The sequence below is a fragment of the Hyperolius riggenbachi genome, chromosome 1 (assembly GCF_040937935.1).
Source record: "Hyperolius riggenbachi isolate aHypRig1 chromosome 1, aHypRig1.pri, whole genome shotgun sequence".
NCBI lineage: Eukaryota > Metazoa > Chordata > Amphibia > Anura > Hyperoliidae > Hyperolius > Hyperolius riggenbachi.
In genome coordinates, this window is record NC_090646.1 from 373764871 (window position 1) to 373783000 (window position 18130).

General features: G+C 42.9%; 1 protein-coding gene across 1 annotated transcript; it reads left to right on the forward strand.

Annotated features, from left to right (window-relative positions):
• Positions 1-3709: 3709 nt before the first annotated feature.
• LOC137551492 (aldehyde dehydrogenase X, mitochondrial-like) lies at positions 3710-16418 on the forward strand. The gene is made up of 2 exons (XM_068271346.1): positions 3710-3763; positions 14533-16418. Exon 2 carries the CDS (start codon positions 14540-14542, stop codon positions 16085-16087), a length of 1548 nt encoding a protein of 515 aa, XP_068127447.1. The 5' UTR covers positions 3710-3763; positions 14533-14539; the 3' UTR covers positions 16088-16418.
• The last annotated feature ends 1712 nt before the right edge of the window (positions 16419-18130 follow it).

The window sequence follows — 18130 nt, forward strand, 5'->3', positions numbered from 1 at the left end:
TTCTCAGCCATGGTATGTAAGCTGGCTTTTGAAATACTACAATTCCCTGGAAGATGAGACCTCCGGGAGGAGGGAGAGAGTAATATAAGGAATAACAATCAGCTAGGAACAAGGCTACAAGAGCCTAACTAAACTCTCCCTAGCAGAGTCTGTCAGCAGCTGTCCCTTAACTAATTACTGTAGGCAGACGAGTGAGTAAAACGACAGGAGAACCTTGCCTTTTATAAGGGTGGGTGGGGCTCCAAGAGTGAGTGTAGTCTGATTGGTGACAATGTGCCTGCTGACTGTGATGTAGAGGGTCAAAGTTCTGCTCAATGGAGCATTATGGGGCGAATTCAACTTCCGCAAAAGTTCACCTTCGCCGGCGAACGCTAACCACCTAAAGTTCGCCTGGAACCGTTCGGGACATCTCTATCCATTGGCATGATGTGGATAACACTCGTGGACCATCCATTATCCACTTACTCCTTTCCTAGGCCTTAACAGCCTCCTCGTTTTCCCCCACTCACCAATTATGTTCTAAAATTAACAGGTTTCATTTTTTGACCAAGGATATTTAATGTTGTTTGTGTTGCTATAACATTTGCACCCTCCTGCGTGGGGATCTTGATTTTGATGATTGACCTGTGTCATTATTTGCTGTAATCTTTAAATAAACACCCTGGAAACGTAAAAAAGGAAGTGTATCACATTGCAAAATCTTATTTTCACATTTTCTTTTTCTCTTTTTCAGCTATGTCACAGCCTCCAAAATGCTTCCTCTCTGCAAGGATCTACAGCGGGTAACAGACCACCACCAGCGGAGTGTAACAGTGGATAAAGCAAAGGAGCTTGCCACCGTTCTTTCCTTATCCATGGACAGAACATTTCTGAGGATGTAGTACAACATTGTGCTTTCAGAAACCACTGCTCTGGATCCTCGGTTTAAAAAGGTAGCATTTAATGACAACAGAGCTGGGGATGAGGCATTTCGAAGAAATAAGTGCAGTAGCAGCAGGATACAACCCCAGCAGCCTGTCTGCTCCTCCATCAGAGGGCCAAGAGTTAGAAATTGTAGCAGGGGCGTGTTCACAGGAACTACAAGCTTCTGCTGTGTGGAGGCTCTTTGACAAAAGAGCCACAGCCAGAGACACTGTAAGGAGAAATCCTACCGCTGATGCTATGCTGGAGTTTGAGACCCTATCTTGAGGAGCCCCTCATCCAAAGAGCTGAAGACTCACTGAACTGGTGGGAGGCAAAAGCTGCAGTCTACCCACGCCTGGTTAAAGTAAGACTTTGCATCGGTCCCCTCAGAAAGAGTCTTCTCAAAAACAGGAAAATTAATCACTGAGATGAGAAAGCACATCAGCCCATCTAAGCTGAGACATCTGTCATTTCTGAATGCGAACCTGGCCTTAAAACTGTCCTGCCACCAAAAAGTGTGATTCCAAATTATACACACAGAACTACCACACATTCTCAAACAAATTATGGGGAACATTCTGAACCCAAAAACAAATTTGATATAGATCTGACTTCTCAAAGCAATATTGCCAGTAGCTCTATGCCATGTCCTGATCAGGCCACTTCTCAGGTCTACAAGGAAAGTATGGCTGCAACTGACAACAGTGTGGCCAAGGCTAAATTTGCAATATCCATTGCTATTGCTGATGAGGACCCAGGTGACTTAATGCGTCTGGATTGCAATGACAATGTCACCTATAATGATTTAACGAAGGCAACAAACAAATCAAAATACAGAATTAAAACTGAACTTGCTGTCAATTTCCTTGGCTATAGTGATGACAGAGAGTAGAAATATAAAGATTTATAATAGTACATGGCCATATGTATTTTTGTCTGGTTATAAACAAGAAGTTTTGAATGGTTTGAAAGATTTGAATAAAAAGAAGTTTTGTTTGAAGTTTTTCTTTAAAAAAAAAATACAGTGTTTAAAAAAAAAAGAGTCTGTCTCTTTAATCTATACAAATGTGTAAGTGATATGTCAGTGTGCTACAGGTGATATACAATAAAAAAAAAATAGGTAATACTTGGGAAAACACACATACCGGTGTAATAATGGATGAATACTACAACACACTTTTATGTTACCACATGTAACACTTGAAACTGTAAGGATTCTCGGGTCTGCCTGTCATTGCAGCGATAAGTTAGCAATGAATTTCATCCCTTTTGCATATGCATGTGTCAGGGCTCTCTGCGGCTGCAGACATCAGCTAGCAGCAGGGCTGATCCTATTTGCATATGCATGGGAGTGTTCCATCACCTGCAGGGTAACTGCTCAATTAGTGAAAGCATTTAGCATCCTGAGTTCCCAGCAGGCTTTGCTGGTGCATTGCATTGTCTAAGCCTAGCTCAGTGCAGTTAGACTTCAGATTTCCCTGATAGCTGATTCATGTATCTAGTGTCATGTCATGAGTTCCTGTATCCTTGTTCCTGTTCCGAGTGCTCGTATTCCAAGCCTGTGTTCCTGTTCATGTCCTGAGTACCTGGATTTCATGCCTGTATGCCTGCTCTTGCTCTGAGTATCTGGACTTCAATTCCTGCATACCTGTTCCTGTCCTGAGTACCTGGATTCCTTGCCTGAATGCGTGGTCCTGGTTAACCTGTATACCTGCTCCTGGATTACCTGCATGCTTGTTCCTGGTGCAACCTGCATATCTGTTCCTGGTGCAACCTGCATATCTGTTCCTGGACTTGTATCTGTTTGCCAGTCTCTGGGTAATATTCCTGCATACTGTTCTTGAACTTGTGTTGCAAAACCTGTTTCTGCATTACGTCTCGGAAACCCTGCTTTGAACATTGCATGTACCTTTCACTGTAAATAAACATCACTTGCATCAAATCCGTCAAACGTCTGCACCACCGGTAATAGTTATCAGAAACCTGCAACTTGTTGCAGTTCTAAGAGCCGCATGTTCAGTGATTACAGATACTGTATTTGGCAAGTGTGGCAGCACATGTTACCGGCTAGGCTGTGAGAGCCTTATACCACTGCTATTGAACTGCCTTGCTTGTGCCATGCTTGTAAAGTCAGACCAGTGATTTGCAATTGAGGCATTTTAGCTGACAGGATGATCTGCTAACCCATTAACTGACCTTACTTATCTGCCTACTAAATTTTGAAAAATCTGTGACTATAATTGATGCTACTAAACTGAATTGCATTGCTGCTTATGCCCATTTTATGGGGGGTATTGCGTACTATGAAACTGCTTGAATAAGTGCACTTGCGCTATCCTATCAGAAATCCTAACCAGCTGCAGCTGTGGTTATGAATGTTATGGCCACTGTGGTGTGATAAGTGGTAAATGAGAGGGTATGCTAAGAGGTCAGCCCCTACCTACTGCTCTATGTTTTTAAATTGAGTGTGCGCGGGATGGCAGGACTTTTTAATTGGTTTTGTACCACAAATGTTTTTTCACTTTTGTACCTACTGTGGCTCACCTTTTTTCTTTTCTATTTCTCTAATATGATCAATTAAGTCAAAATGGAAGCTTCAGCATATCGTGCTATTTCAAACATGTAGAATTATCACACATAAAATGACAACTGCTTGTACTACTTTGTTTCACCAGTTAAAAAATGGAGATCAGAGAGTGTCAGCATAGCTGATATCAGTCACGCTTCACGTGTGCTCTGGATAATGCAAAGACACTGGGGGAGGAGGATAACCCTCCACAATGCTTACTGAAGAAAGATGAGTAGTGAGCTATAAATAAGAAGCGACAGAAGCGCTTAGCTGCAGCAGGACTTGTATTTGGTGAGTTTTTCCTTTACTTCATATCCATTCACTCGTCCACACGTATATTCTATAGGAAATATGCAAATATGCTCAGCAGCTGAACAGTGCTGAGGACAGCTGTAGGGAATTGCCGTAATGTGCTTTTTATAGATGTGTTTTTCTGTTACATGCACACAGAATTCCATTTTGTTCAATGCTTAATTTACCATTTCATTGCACAGTCTGCGATTTTCCACATCACAAAAGGTTCTATGAAAAAAATCTGTCCATTCTGACAGCACTTCAGGCTTAATGCTAGTGATGCACAATTATATAACAGGCTACTAAGGCAAATGGTCAGACAATCCCTTATCAGACAATTGATTGGGCAGAAGTGATCAGTGGTGTAGCTAAGGAGCTGTGGGCGTAAATGCAAGTTTTACAATGGGCCCCCACATGCACTCTATACATATCAATTTTTAAGGTGCACCAAAACCTGCCAATGACAACTACAGTGTCAGAGGTGCATGGGGAACAGTTTGTTAATGATTACCACTATTCAAAGTATCTATAGAAGTGATTATTATAAGCACAGGATCAATAGAGATCAATAGGGCCCCGATGCGGTCGCTACCTCTGCAACCCCTATTGCTACGCCCCTGGAAGTGATCACTACTACCAACTTGTCCACTTGATCTTCATTACATTTCAGAAATCCAATCGGGAATCAATTAAACTGCTAATGCTGTATGCAATGCTTCCATCATTCCCCTCCCACTCCTCCCTCCTGCCACTTGATAAAGATATTCTGAAGAGACTGATCTCCCTTTCATTCAAATCTACTGGAATTTGACTGGACACATTGAGATTAAATAGAATGCCATCAGATTAAACAAAGGTGATCACATCTGCTGGAAAAATGTATACCTGTATGACTGCCTTATAAAGAGAAACCGGTAGCTACAGGTATGCTAAGTGCAAGTCGAATGTATTCATCCTAGAGGGCCAGTTTTTTTTTCTTCAATGAAGCTGGAGCCCAAATTCATTGGCCAATTTCCTGTTCATAAGGTTGTGAATCCTTTGGCTTTTAAACTTAGATTACTTAGGATCCCTCAAAATGTATCCAGTCTTTTTTGTATTTTGTTTCAAATCAGGGACGATACTTTTCCCAACAAAAAGTAATTTTCATCCTCTTCCTGTCACTGTGGACAATGGGAAAAATTGCAAATTGAAATAATCTTGGATTCTTGATGGTCACCAGGGCACTTTCTGTATCGCATCAAGTGGAAAGGATATGAGACAGAGTAAAAGTCATAGGAACCAGCTACGAACATCATTGTGAACAGGCTAATACAAGACTTTCATGGAGCTCATCCAGGCTAACCGGGTCCTGAAGGAATTAGCACAGTGCCTCTAAGGGAAAGAGGGTACTGGTACTGTTGCTCACCCTTGGTCCAGCAATGTGGCCTGTTTGAGCATGGCATCTCAAGCACCTGTGACCCTAACTTTATGACCATGGTAGAGGCATGTAGTGGGCTGCAGTTTTTCATACATATAAGTCATCGCGCTTGTTCTGGCATACATTTCCATGCATGAGTGGATGTAACCTACCTGGAGTGTCCAAGAATACAAGGTGTTCAGTGCCCAGAGAGGTGGGGTACAGGTATGTGCTAGAATAATCAGTGGTGCAGGAAAAAGTGTGCATCTTTTAAGATGATTTTTATGCAGGGCAATGCTCCATCATATGCATTGAAGCACTCTACTGTTTGGCTAGCCAGTAAAGCACTTAAAGCGGTTTAAAACTCTGACAAAATTTTCAACAAAAATGTGTTTTCCTAATTTTTATAACCCATACAATTATCAACAGTAGCGTGGATCGGGGGGTTGGCCTTAGAGCTGCGCAGCCGCACTCGCGGCTATGCGGACTGCGCAGCCGCGGCCAGCTCCGCCGGCCATCTTGGTACAGGCTGGGGAGCCCGACCCGGGCCGCGCGGTCGGGGACCGTTCGGGGGGCTGTGCAGCGGCGGGGACTAGGCGGAACGGCACGGAGGGCGCGGACGGCGTCCTCCGTGCCTTACAAGCTGAGCAAGGTAGCTAACTTTTTTTAATTTTTTTTGATGGACTTGGCCTCGTAAGTCCTTTAATAACGTTTCTAGAGTTGTTACCATGGTGATAAGGCATGTAGTATTCAGGAAACATTTTACCTCAGGCAAACCTACAGTTAACTCTTCTGTCTTTAAGTTAACTCTCCAATCCTTAAAATAACTCCAGAGTTAAAGACAGGCTGTTAACCTCCTTGCCGGTCTAATTACCTCTGGCAAGGAGGCAGCGCAGCATATTTTTTTTTTCCCCTTCAAATCATGTAGCGAGACCAGGGCTGGATTTCCTGCAGGGCTTCCCCGGTCGCCATGGCGACGGGGCGGGATGACATCACTAACGTCATAAACGTCGGGACGTCATAGGGAATCCCGATCCACCCATCAGCGCTGCTTGGCACTGATTGGCCAGGCTGCGCAGGGGTCTGGGGCGGGGGGGCGGCGCGGCGGGTAGCGGCGAATCGGCGGGTAGCGGCGGCGATAGCATACTACACGCAGCTAGCAAAGTGCTAGCTGCGCGTAGGGAAAAAAATTATGCAAATCGGCTCAGCGGGGCCTGAGAAATCCTCCTGCGCAGGTTACCCCGAGCTGAGCTCGGGATAACCAGCAAGGAGGTTAATTAACTGCGTGTGAAAAGAACTACAGAGGAGGTAAATTAACTACAGAGGAGGTAACGTAAGGAATGAAGAGATAAGATAACTCTCTCACTGTGTGGAGGTAATTTTTCTCTTGCCTTATTATCTCCAGCATGATCTTAGTGAATTGAGGCCAATGTTTACATAAATGTATCAAGTAAAGAATGTGTACACAAGATAAGCTTAACAGCCGTTCGGATGCGAGTTCTCCCTGCAGAAGAAAGAGTCAGCCCTGTGATGTAACCCTTTGAATGCTGTTTTACTAAAAAAAACAAAAAAAAAACATTGTGTTAGTATTTTATATGCTGTAAATAATCTTTTAGAGCAAAGAAGAAATTTTGGGTTATATTCCGCTTTAAGGATGAAAAACTAATGGCATGGCACCCTCCCTCATATGACCTATTGAAAACGAGTGGGCCCTTCTTAACCACTTGAGGACTGCAGGGCTAAACCCCCCTAGTGACCAGGCCATTTTTAGCAAAATTGGCCACTGCAGCTTTAAGGCCAAGCTGCAGGACCGCACAACTCAGCACACAAGTGATTCCCCCCCCCCCCTTTCTCCCCACCAACAGAGCTCTCTGTTGGTGGGGTCTGATCGCTCCCCCCATGTTTATTTTTTTTTTTATAAATATTTGTGTTTTGTCACTTTTTTTAAAGAAAACCCTCTTTCTTTAAATCCCTTCCCTCCCTCGCTCCCTCCCTCCCCACAGCCGGCCAATTACGGCGATCGGCTGTCATAGGCTTCTGCCTATGAGAGCCGATCGCTCTCTTGTCCCCCATGGGGACAGCCGTGTCACACGGCTGTCCCCAGTGCAGCGCTGCTGCTCATCGCAGCGCTGCACGTAGTAAACAGACGGCGTGATCGCCGTCTAACAGTCTCCTGAGCGGCAATAGCCGCTCGGAGACTGAAGGCGGAGCGGAGCTCCGCCCTCCGAGCATGAGATGCGCGCGCACCATGCGCGCGATCTCATGCAAAACAGAGCCCCAGGACTTTACGCCAATTGGCGTTAGGAGGTCCTGGGGCTGCCGCCGCGGCCACGCCTACTGGCGTGACGCGGGCGGCAGAAGGTTAATTGGGATATTTATGGGGAAGGAAAACAGTACACCTCTCTGAACAGTGTCTGAGGGTCTGTGGTTGCTGCTGCACAAAAAGTTATAAAGAAACTAATAAACCCAATGAATGAATGGCTAATGACTGTAAAGGTAGCAACACATTCATATATTGCCAAAGGATAGATCCCTCCTGATCTGAATCTTCATGAAATCTATTGAAAATCTACAGAACTGCAGCATTATGGGCTCTTGTTCTACCACTGCATCCATTCCACCTCCAATTCATGGAAATCTTCTGTTCAGTCAGATTGATCATTTTTGATTGATTTTCTCTATAAATGCGTGGCCACCTTTATTGAAAAAAAAGTAATGAGTAGTGGCGATATTCGTACTCCCTGACCTTTTTATGTTAGGAATGTTTATTTGTAAATTTTTAGTGGTTTCTTTATAAGTCTCACTTTAACAGATGAAAACAAACAATTTAGATGGGCTCATTTTTAATTTTTCATTTAGTTGCGTAACAATTCTGCAGACTAATGGTTTCCTAATAATTGTAAACGCATATGCATTCCACTGAGTGTGCAAAATATTCAGGTTTAAGGACCTATTCACATTAGAGCGTTTTGCCGGTGATTTCGGCAAAACGCTCAAGCGCTAGTGCAATAACACCCTATGGGCCCGTTCTCACTTGGGCGATTTGTGTTAATCGCCAGCGTTTAATGCAAATTGCCAAATGCAAATGTGTAGCCTGCACCATTTTCAGAAGATTTCCCAGCGATCGCATTTAGTGCTATAGAAGCGCCAATCGCGTTAGCGGAAAAATCGCTGCAGTGTCCAGTGATTTTTCTGCGTTAAATCGCGGAAAAATCACTCCCGCAAAACGCCGGCGGTAATCGCTGGCGTTTTACGCTTTTAATTGTGAATGGGGCCTAAGGTTGGTTAACTGGAACTGCAGGGAACCTTCCATGTTATCTCTCTCCACTGAACACTAGTACTTGCAACTCTACTGAGCTGAATGTGCGGGATAAATTGTCATTGACCAAGCAACAGTTAAAATGAGAAATAATGATCTGGGTGGTCAGTACAGTAGTGTAAAGGTGTCCATACATTAGAATGAGTATGGGCAGATGACCAAGAGACAAATGTATCTCTAATCAAATCTGATTAGAGATACATTTGTCTTTAATCGAATCTGCCCATACACCACAGGCCGATTCCCATCCAATTTCGGCATGAAATCATCAGGGAATTGGCTGAGCCACGGACGTGTATGTTGTGTAGTGCATTTATACATTAGCTGTCCTGTAGCAGCTCGCCGGGTCCATCCGTCCATTTTGCCGGGTAAGCCGTATACATGCTAGCGGCGCATAACGGCTGAAGTCAGCCGCTATGCGCCTTCGTGATGTCAGAGCGCCGCCAGTGTGTATGCGGAACCCGGAGATGGACAGAAACCGCGTGGAGGCTGACACCGGACAGGTAATGTTTAAATGCACTACACACTGCATACATTTATACATTGCGGCGCCAGCGGTGGGGGTTTCGTCATCTCGTCGCTCATTCGCAAATCGGCCGCCGTAAGGCTGCACACCCGACCAACCAACCTCGGCTCGAAATTTTCCAACATGCGCAATTGACTGTGCGGCCAATTTATGTCCCGAAATTGGGTCGCTTTGTCGGTCGGGCATGCACTTGGCAGCACTAATAATAATTTGAATTGGATGGTTGGTTGGTCGCCTAGTGTATGGCCCCTTAATAGCCATAGACTTCTAAAGTATTAAAATCAGAGGATCACCATACGAGCCAATTATTTTTTGTTTTTGTTTTTTAGACCAGCAATGCCCATGACATCTTAGCATAGGTTTATTTAAAAAAAAAAAAATCACATAGGCAAAAGCTGAGATTTACCAGTGCTTATGTTCTATAAGGTTTATTTCACAACACAACACAGTGAGATTAGATTAGTGTGAGATTTCCCATTTTGTGAATTCTGCGGAGAACGCGTCTAATGCAGGGTTGTATCGAGCAAATTTTCTGCTAAAAAAAAACCTGTCTGGCATGTACGTTTCTTTTCACAACAGATGTAATTCGCATACAATTCTTAATGTGAAAATTCTAGTGTGAATTTGAAGTTAATTATATACAATTTCCTGTAAAATAACTATTGGTAGGCAGGAAAAAAATCCCATTTTAAAAATGTGCATAAAAATACAAAGTAGTAAAAACTGAAAAGAACTGAAAAATTGCAAAACGCAGAACCGCAAATTTGTAAATATGAAGTTAATTATAGACAATTTCATGATCAAAATGACCAACATTGGTATGCATGAAAAAACCCACACTCCAAAAATGTACATACAAATACACACAAACAAAAGAAGATTTGGAACTGAAAAATCACAAAATGCTAAATCTCAAAAATGAAAAATGTGCAAAAATGCAGCTACAAATCACAGGGATAAGTGTGAAGGCTGCCTCACTCAAATGTAGATATGCATATGAACATTTGGGTGAGTTATCTTTTATTTTTACAATGCCAGCATACTGTCAGTCAAACTTTTTGGTGCACTACAAGATCAAAGTAATGCTGCCTAGTTTTACATGTATTCAATTCATAAGGAACAGTACCTATCATTTCCAGTAGATGTGCAACTTCACTGTTTAGAATTACAAAGGCCTGTGATGTTGTCTGTCTTTGTCTTTTGAAGAATACATTCACCTGTGCTCAGTCTATTTATTTGTGTCCATAGTGAGCCTGGTACAAGGAGACAATTAACAGGCATACGTATGAAATCGCCGCCGGGAGACCTGGGCCCAGGATACAGCCGATATATGGCTTATCCTGCTGCTGCACAAGTCCCGGCAGCGTTAATTAGTATTCCCCCTCCAGGTCCACGTGGATGGTAGGGAATGATGTAATTCGGCTTGCAGCTATTGCTGGAAGCCAAAATAGGCCCAGTGCACACCAAAAACCTCTAGCAGATCTGCAAAACGCTAGAGGTTTTTGAAGCAGATTTCAGAGCGATTCTAGGCATGTTTTCTAAACATCATAGAACACACAAGGCAGTCCGTGCACAGCTTCCTGAAATCACGTTTATTTTGCCATATTCTTTCGCCAGCAGGCAGAAACAATGTCATATTGCATAAGACATGTAAAAACAGTGGATCGATCTGACCTGAGTGAAGGACGGGTGCGGGAGGGTGACCAGGGGATGAGAGGACGGCGCAACAGCCGTTTCGCGCCGGTGTGGCGCTTGTTCACGTGCGTTTGTCCCAGGCCCTGGGACAAACGCACGTGAACAAGCGCCACACCGGCGCGAAACGGCTGTTGCGCCGTCCTCTCATCCCCTGGTCACCCTCCCGCACCCGTCCTTCACTCAGGTCAGATCGATCCACTGTTTTTACATGTCTTATGCAATGTGACATTGTTTCTGCCTGCTGGCGAAAGAATATGGCAAAATAAACGTGATTTCAGGAAGCTGTGCACGGACTGCCTTGTGTGTTCTATGATATTGTTATGTTCCCATTTTGTCTGGAAGCACGCTCCCTCATGTATAGCCCACAGTGGAGTGAATAGGACGGAGCTGGTACCTACTGGTGCAAAAGACTTTTCCCTTCACTTGAAACCCCCCACTGCTGAGTGCCAGGCATACCAGCTTCTTTTGTGCAATGTTTTCTAAACATGCCTAGCGTTTTTTGGAGCGTTTTTGTGTAGCAGATTACAAATATTGATTCAGTAAAGCTTTTACTGAACAGCTGTTGTAACAAAAACGCCTGGAAAACCGCTCTGATCTAGCGTTTTTCAGGGCGGTTTTCCACTTTCCTATACTTTAACATTGAGGCAAAAACACCTCAGAAATCTAACAAATGCTGCAGGACAGGAGTTTCCGTTTGTGGAAAAAACGACCCGCTCTGGTGTGCCCCATCCGATTCACTTTTATTAGCCAAGCGGTTTTCCCCCTGCAAGTGTTTTAAAAAACGCTCCAGAACCGCTCTGGTGTGCACCAGCCCTTACAGTGTAGGCGCCGAAGTTACTCACTCCCTATAGCTGTAATTCCTATTACTGTCTGTGGTGGTGCTGGCTGCGCCCAAATCTTCTGTGCTGTTATTAAAGTGCTCGATCAACAGAGTTTGTTTGTCCCCAAGAACAGCACTGTGACTGTTTGGGGCTCAAACCAACTAGCAGCATTTTTTTGCCAGAATTTTAAAAAGCTTCCCCCATTCACTTGAATGAGAATTGCTGCAAAATTGCAGTGATTTTTCAAAATCTCAGAAAAACATGATGCAATCCATTTTACAGCGATATTGGAAAATCATGGCATTTTGCTGCGATTCTCATTCAAGTGAATGGGAAAACATTTTCTGGCAAACAAATAAAAACACTGCAAGTGGGTTTAAGCCTTCAGTTTGCTTAAGCCAAGATCGGTTTGCAGTTTGATCCTCTGACAGCACATGGCTCATATTAAATATGTTTATCTAATATTCCATATTTACTTGAGTAAAATATTTGATTTAAATGTTAAAATGAGTTTTTTCGCACTGACTATATAACGTTCTTGAAAGCCTAAATCTTTAAAGGGACTCCGAGCAGTGCAGAAACTATGGAAAGATGCAGATCATTTTAAAGCTCTCTTTCTCCTCTTTCCAATGATATATAAACCGCCACCCTACGCCTTTTAGTTTTAGCTATTTTCGCGATTGAAATTGCCGCGGCCGCGATTTCGATCGCGAAAATAGAGAAAACTAAAAGGCGTAGGGCAATGATTTAGGTGTCGTCAGAAAGAGGAGAAAGAGAGCTTTAAAATGATATCCATCTTTCCATAGTTATATTGTATTACACAGGGCGACTTTTTGTCAAAGTCAGCAGCTGCATTCAGCATAATGGAGCTGCTGACACTGGGGAAAGTGTCGTCCTGTGTAATACAATATAACTATGGCTTGATGGATATCATTTTAAAGCTCTCTTTCTCCTCTTTCTGACGACACCGAAATCGTTGCCCTACACCTTTTAGTTTTCTCTATTTTCGCGATCGAATCGCAGCCGCGGCAATTTCAATCGCGAAAATAGCGAAAACTAAAAGACGTAGGGTGGTGGTTTATATATCATTGGAAACAGGAGAAAGAGAGCTTTAAAATGATATGCATCTTTCCATAGTTTCTGCACTGCTCGGAGTCCCTTTAATTCATTGACAGCTGAGAACTAGTAAATTAGAGTGGGAAGTACACGCCCTGCAACAAAAACCTTACAATTAGGACACCTGTCACTCTGATAGATAGGGTTGACAGTTGCAGTACTTGTTTGCTTTATATTCAGGAAAATCCTGACATTAGGGATGAGCAAGTGAAAGCCGAAAGTTCACCATGTGGCTTTCAGCAATTACTTAGAAGTAAGTTACCACTGCCTAGGGGACACTCTGAAAATGTGGGAGGAATAGCATTGGAATGTGCATGTCCTTAGTGAATCACTGCACCAGCAGCACATTACCACAGATCCCACCACCTTTATAAAAAGGGGTAGAGAAAGGTTTTAGTTAGTGAGCATTTTAGTTGGATGCAAGATATGTTTTTGAGTTGAAGGTGACAGGAGGTGGTTAGAGAGTGAACATGTGGGATAAATGAGGAAAATAAATCAAATAATTACCCCTAAGGAATGAGCTTGGGGAACTGTAGTTACATGGGTTTTATTGACATTTCAACAGATGTCCAAACAACCTGATCTATTGGAGGGGAGAAGGGAGACTTCATTTTAGTGGAAACTGTGGAGAGAGTAGTAGAAGATGTATATAGAGAAAAATTAGAGGAGGGGGTGTATTATGTAAACGTGTGTCGGGGGAAAAGAGATTAGATAGGTACCGTATTTTTTGGAATATAAGATGCTCCGGACTGTAAGACGCTCCTAGGTTTAAAGGATAAATCCAGGGAAAATTAAATATACTGAACCTTGTGCATCCATGGGCGTCTTGTAGATGTTCTCCAATTATCGTGAACCCCTTGTGTCACCCTGTGTCCTCTTCTATCCCCTCATGGCTTCCTGTGTCCCTGTGTGTACTTTTGTCTCCCTTGTGTCTACCTCGGTCCCCCTTGTGTACTCCTCCGTGCCCCTGTATCCTTCTGTGTCCTCTGTTGTTCCCCTTCTGTCCACCTCTATGCCCCTCTATTGTCCCCCTTGTGTCCTCCTCCATGCCCCTTTTCGTCCCCCTGTATCCTAGTTTGTTCCCGTGTCCTAGTTTGTCCCCATGTCCTCCTTAGTACCCCTGTGTCCTTGATTGTACCCCGTGTCATAATTTTTGTCCCCGTGTCATAATTGTTGTCCGTGTCCTCCTTTTCTGTCCCTGTGTCCTTTTTGTCCCCGTGTCCTTGTTTGCTCCCATGTGTTACTGTTTTTACCCCCCCCCCCCCCCCCTTGTACCTTGTTTTTTTTTCTCTGTCCTTTGTGCCCTGTTTGTCCTCCTCTATCCCCTTTGGGCCCGGTTCGTTCTCCCCGTGCATCCTCCTTTGTGTACCCTTCCGCTCCCCCATGCACAATTAAAAAAAGCAGTGGCAGTGCCTCTCACTTGATCAATCAGCTGTCGCGGCAAAGCTGTATGAGTGACTAGCACATCTGGGTACTATTACATGTTTGCCAAGACTGCTGCTTTAGTCTTTGCAACTGTGAGAAGGGTTGGTGGATAGAATTTCTACAAATAAATCAAAACATCTCTCCTTACCTTCCTATAGTTGCTATTATCAGAAGAGGCAGGATGCATTGATAGTGTTTGAAGATGAGTCAGTGTCTTCACCTTCACTCCCTTTCCCAGCTTTGCTCAACCAGAAATTTGCATGGGTTAATCAGATTTGTGAATCACTGAACAATTATACAGCAGCTCACATTTAATTGATCAGGGATTGTTCTACCAATGCAAATTCCAGTTCAAGGCTCATGAATGTTTAGTGCATTACTGTCTTAGCATATATTTGTCAGCCAATACATTATTAAAACTGTATCTAGTAATGTTGTTGTTTTTTTTGTTTTTTTTTCTTTTTGCAGTGAAGTCATGTTCTCTAAGCAGGCTTACCATGGCATCTCCACATTTCGTCAAATGGCAGCTTCATACTCCATAACAAAAGCACAGAAGCCTTTAAAAGATGTACGGTTCACTAAATTATTCATAAACCATGAATGGCAGAATGCTGTCAGTGGGAAGACATTTCCAACAGTGGACCCTTCCACTGGAGAAGTCATTGCTCATGTGGCTGAAGCAGACAAGGCTGATGTCAACTTAGCAGTAGAAGCTGCAAGAAAAGCCTTTAGACTGGGATCTCCATGGCGTCGTACAGATGCCTCAGAGAGGGGCAGACTTTTGAATCATCTTGCAGACCTTATGGAAAGGGACAGGGTCTACCTGGCATCCTTGGAATCGCTGGATAATGGTAAACCATTTTCAGTCTCTTATCATTTAGACGTTGCTGAAGCTATCAAGATTTACAGATATTTTGCAGGATTTGCTGACAAAAATCATGGAAAAACCATCCCCATGGATGGAAACCATTTCTCCTACACCAGACACGAACCTGTTGGCGTTTGTGGTCAGATTATTCCTTGGAATTTTCCATTGTTAATGCAGTGCTGGAAACTAGCACCAGCACTAGCTACTGGAAACACCGTTGTTATGAAAGTTGCTGAGCAAACGCCACTCTCTGCTTTATATGTGGCATCCTTGATCAAAGAAGCAGGCTTTCCAGCAGGTGTGGTAAACATGTTGACAGGGTTTGGACCCACTGCAGGCGCAGCCATTGCAAGACACATGGATATCGATAAAGTTGCATTCACTGGTTCTACAAGTGTTGGCCGACTAATACAGCAAGCTGCTGGTGAATCAAACCTTAAAAGAGTCACGCTTGAACTTGGTGGAAAAAGCCCTTGTGTTGTCTTGGCGGATGCAGACCTGGAACATGCAGTAGAACAATGTCATCAAGCTGTGTTTTTCAACATGGGTCAATGCTGCACTGCTGGTTCTAGAACCTATGTGGAAGAATCAATTTATAGTGAATTTCTTGAGAGATCTATAGTGAGAGCAGAAGCAAGGAAGATTGGAGATCCCTTTGAACCAAATACAGAGCATGGACCTCAAATAGATAAAGAACAGTTCAATAAAATCCTGGACTATATTAAAATTGGACAAAAAGAAGGTGCCAAACTTTTATGCGGTGGAGAACGCTATGGTGATCATGGCTTTTTTATCAAGCCCACTGTTTTCGCTGATGTAAATGATGGTATGAGAATTGCAAAAGAAGAAATATTTGGTCCAGTACAGTCAATACTTAAGTTTAAGAAACTTGATGAAGCTATTGAAAGTGCCAATAACACAAAGTATGGACTAGCTGCAGGTATCTTTACAAAAGACCTAGAGAAAGCAATGTACCTATCCCAAGCATTGCAAGCTGGTACAGTTTGGATCAATACCTATAACATTGTAGCCTCTCAGACTCCATTTGGGGGCTACAAAGAATCTGGAAATGGAAGAGAATTAGGGGAAGATGGACTAAAAGCTTACACTGAAGTGAAAACAGTCACAATAAAAATTCCTGAAAAGAACTCTTGATCTCACTGAAAACAGACTTGGAATTGTGAATAGATAACATAGACCTTTGTTGGATGTGATAGGGAGTCCTGCCGACAGCGGCATGCCCTGATATAATAAGTAAGAATCACTAGTGTATATAGACTGTAGCAGTTATTGGATGCTAAGTAATTACCACAAGGGATGCTCTGCTACTTTCAAAGGATTCAAAACCAACAATGTGAAGGAAATTATGTAAAAAATTTTAAATGGTATAGTGGGCAATATAAATATGATAGTCATTGAGTGCGAAAGATACATAGGGCCATATACAATCTACTTTTTCTCCTGAGTTTTCGTCTAGGTGATATTTTCCCACCAGCAAGCAAGAAAATACTTAAAATAATTTTGATGGTACTTTTTCACCAACTTTTTGGTACTTTTTTTAATTGTAAAATGATGAAAATGTATTTTAAGGATAAGATGAAAATTATCTCCTAGGAGATAACTCAGGAGAAAAAGTGAATTGCATATGGCCCATAAGCCTTGATTCCAGTGACTGCTTTTTCTTAACCCTCCTGGCGGTATGAAAAATTCCTGAATACGTATAATTGGGTATCATCCTTTATAAGTGAAGGATCAAAAACACAAAGTCCTCTTAAGGGCAATCCACCTTGCCCATAAGACCTCAATAATTTTATAGAAAAGGACTTGGGTTCAAAAAACGAGGAAATACAGTGCAATTTTAGCAAAATCTTATAGAAAAACTTTATTGGTACAAAATATCAAAAAATTGTTTAAAAGGCTTCTTCAATTCCATATGATATGTCTTCATATAATCAATAATCAACCATAGGACATGGATAATTGAAGCTGATTAGTAGGTATTATATTCTGGCTTGATGCAACTTTGAATAAATATTGTATTTTACAGGCGGCCGCCTGTAAAATACAATATTTATTCAAAGTTGCATCAAGCCAGAATATAATACCTACTAATCAGCTTCAATTATCCATGTCCTATGGTTGATTATTGATTATATGAAGACAAATCATGTGGAATTGAAGAAGCCTTTTAAACAATTTTTTGATATTTTGTACCAATAAAGTTTTTCTATAAGATTTTGCTAAAATTGCACTGTATTTCCTCGTTTTTTGAACCCAAGTCCTTTTCTATAAAATTATTGAGGTATGAAAAATTCCGCCAGGAGGCAGCGCTGCAGTTTTTTTTTTTTTTTAAATCATGTAGGGCTCGCTACATGATAGCCGCTGCTCAGCGGCATCCCCCCGCCCGCTTCGATCGGCTCCGGCGATCTCCGATCAGGAAATCCCGTTTAAAGAACGGGATTTCCTGGAGGGCTTCCCCCGTCGCCATGGCGACGGGGCGGGATGACGTCACCGACATCAGCGACGTCGTGACGTCATTGGGAGTCCCGATCCACCCCTCGGTGCTGCCTGGCACTGATTGGCCAGGCAGCGCACGGGGTCTGGGGGGGCCCCGCGCGCCGCAACGTATAGCGGTGATCGGGCGCGGGGCGGCGGCGATCAGTGTGCTGGCGCAGCTAGCAAAGTGCTAGCTGCGTCCAGCAAAAAAAAAAAAATAAGAAAATCGGCCCAGCAGGGCCGGAGAAAACCTCCTGCGCGGCTTACCCCGAACCCCGAACTACGTTCCGGGTTACCGCCAGGAAGGTTAATTGTTCTCAAGGGAGATGTTTTCACACATGGGGCCATATGCAATTCCCTTTTTCCCCTAGGAGTTTTCTCCTAGGTGTTATTTTCACACAGTTATCAATAGAATGCCTTTTAAGCAACCAGCAAACAAGAAAACACTCTGAATAATTTTAATAGTAGGTGGTGCTAAAAAATAACTTTAAACAGAAGATGAAAAATAATCTCCTAGGCGAAAACTTAAAGAAGATAAAGGGACTTGAATAATTTTTCTAGCACCAGCATGCAAAAAAAGTATTCAAAATAAGTCTCAAAATAATTTAATGCTGATATTACTTTTCTTAACTACGTTTTAATACTTTTTCCCTTGGGATACTGAAAATGTATTCTGTGGATAGGATAAGAAAACAATTTTGG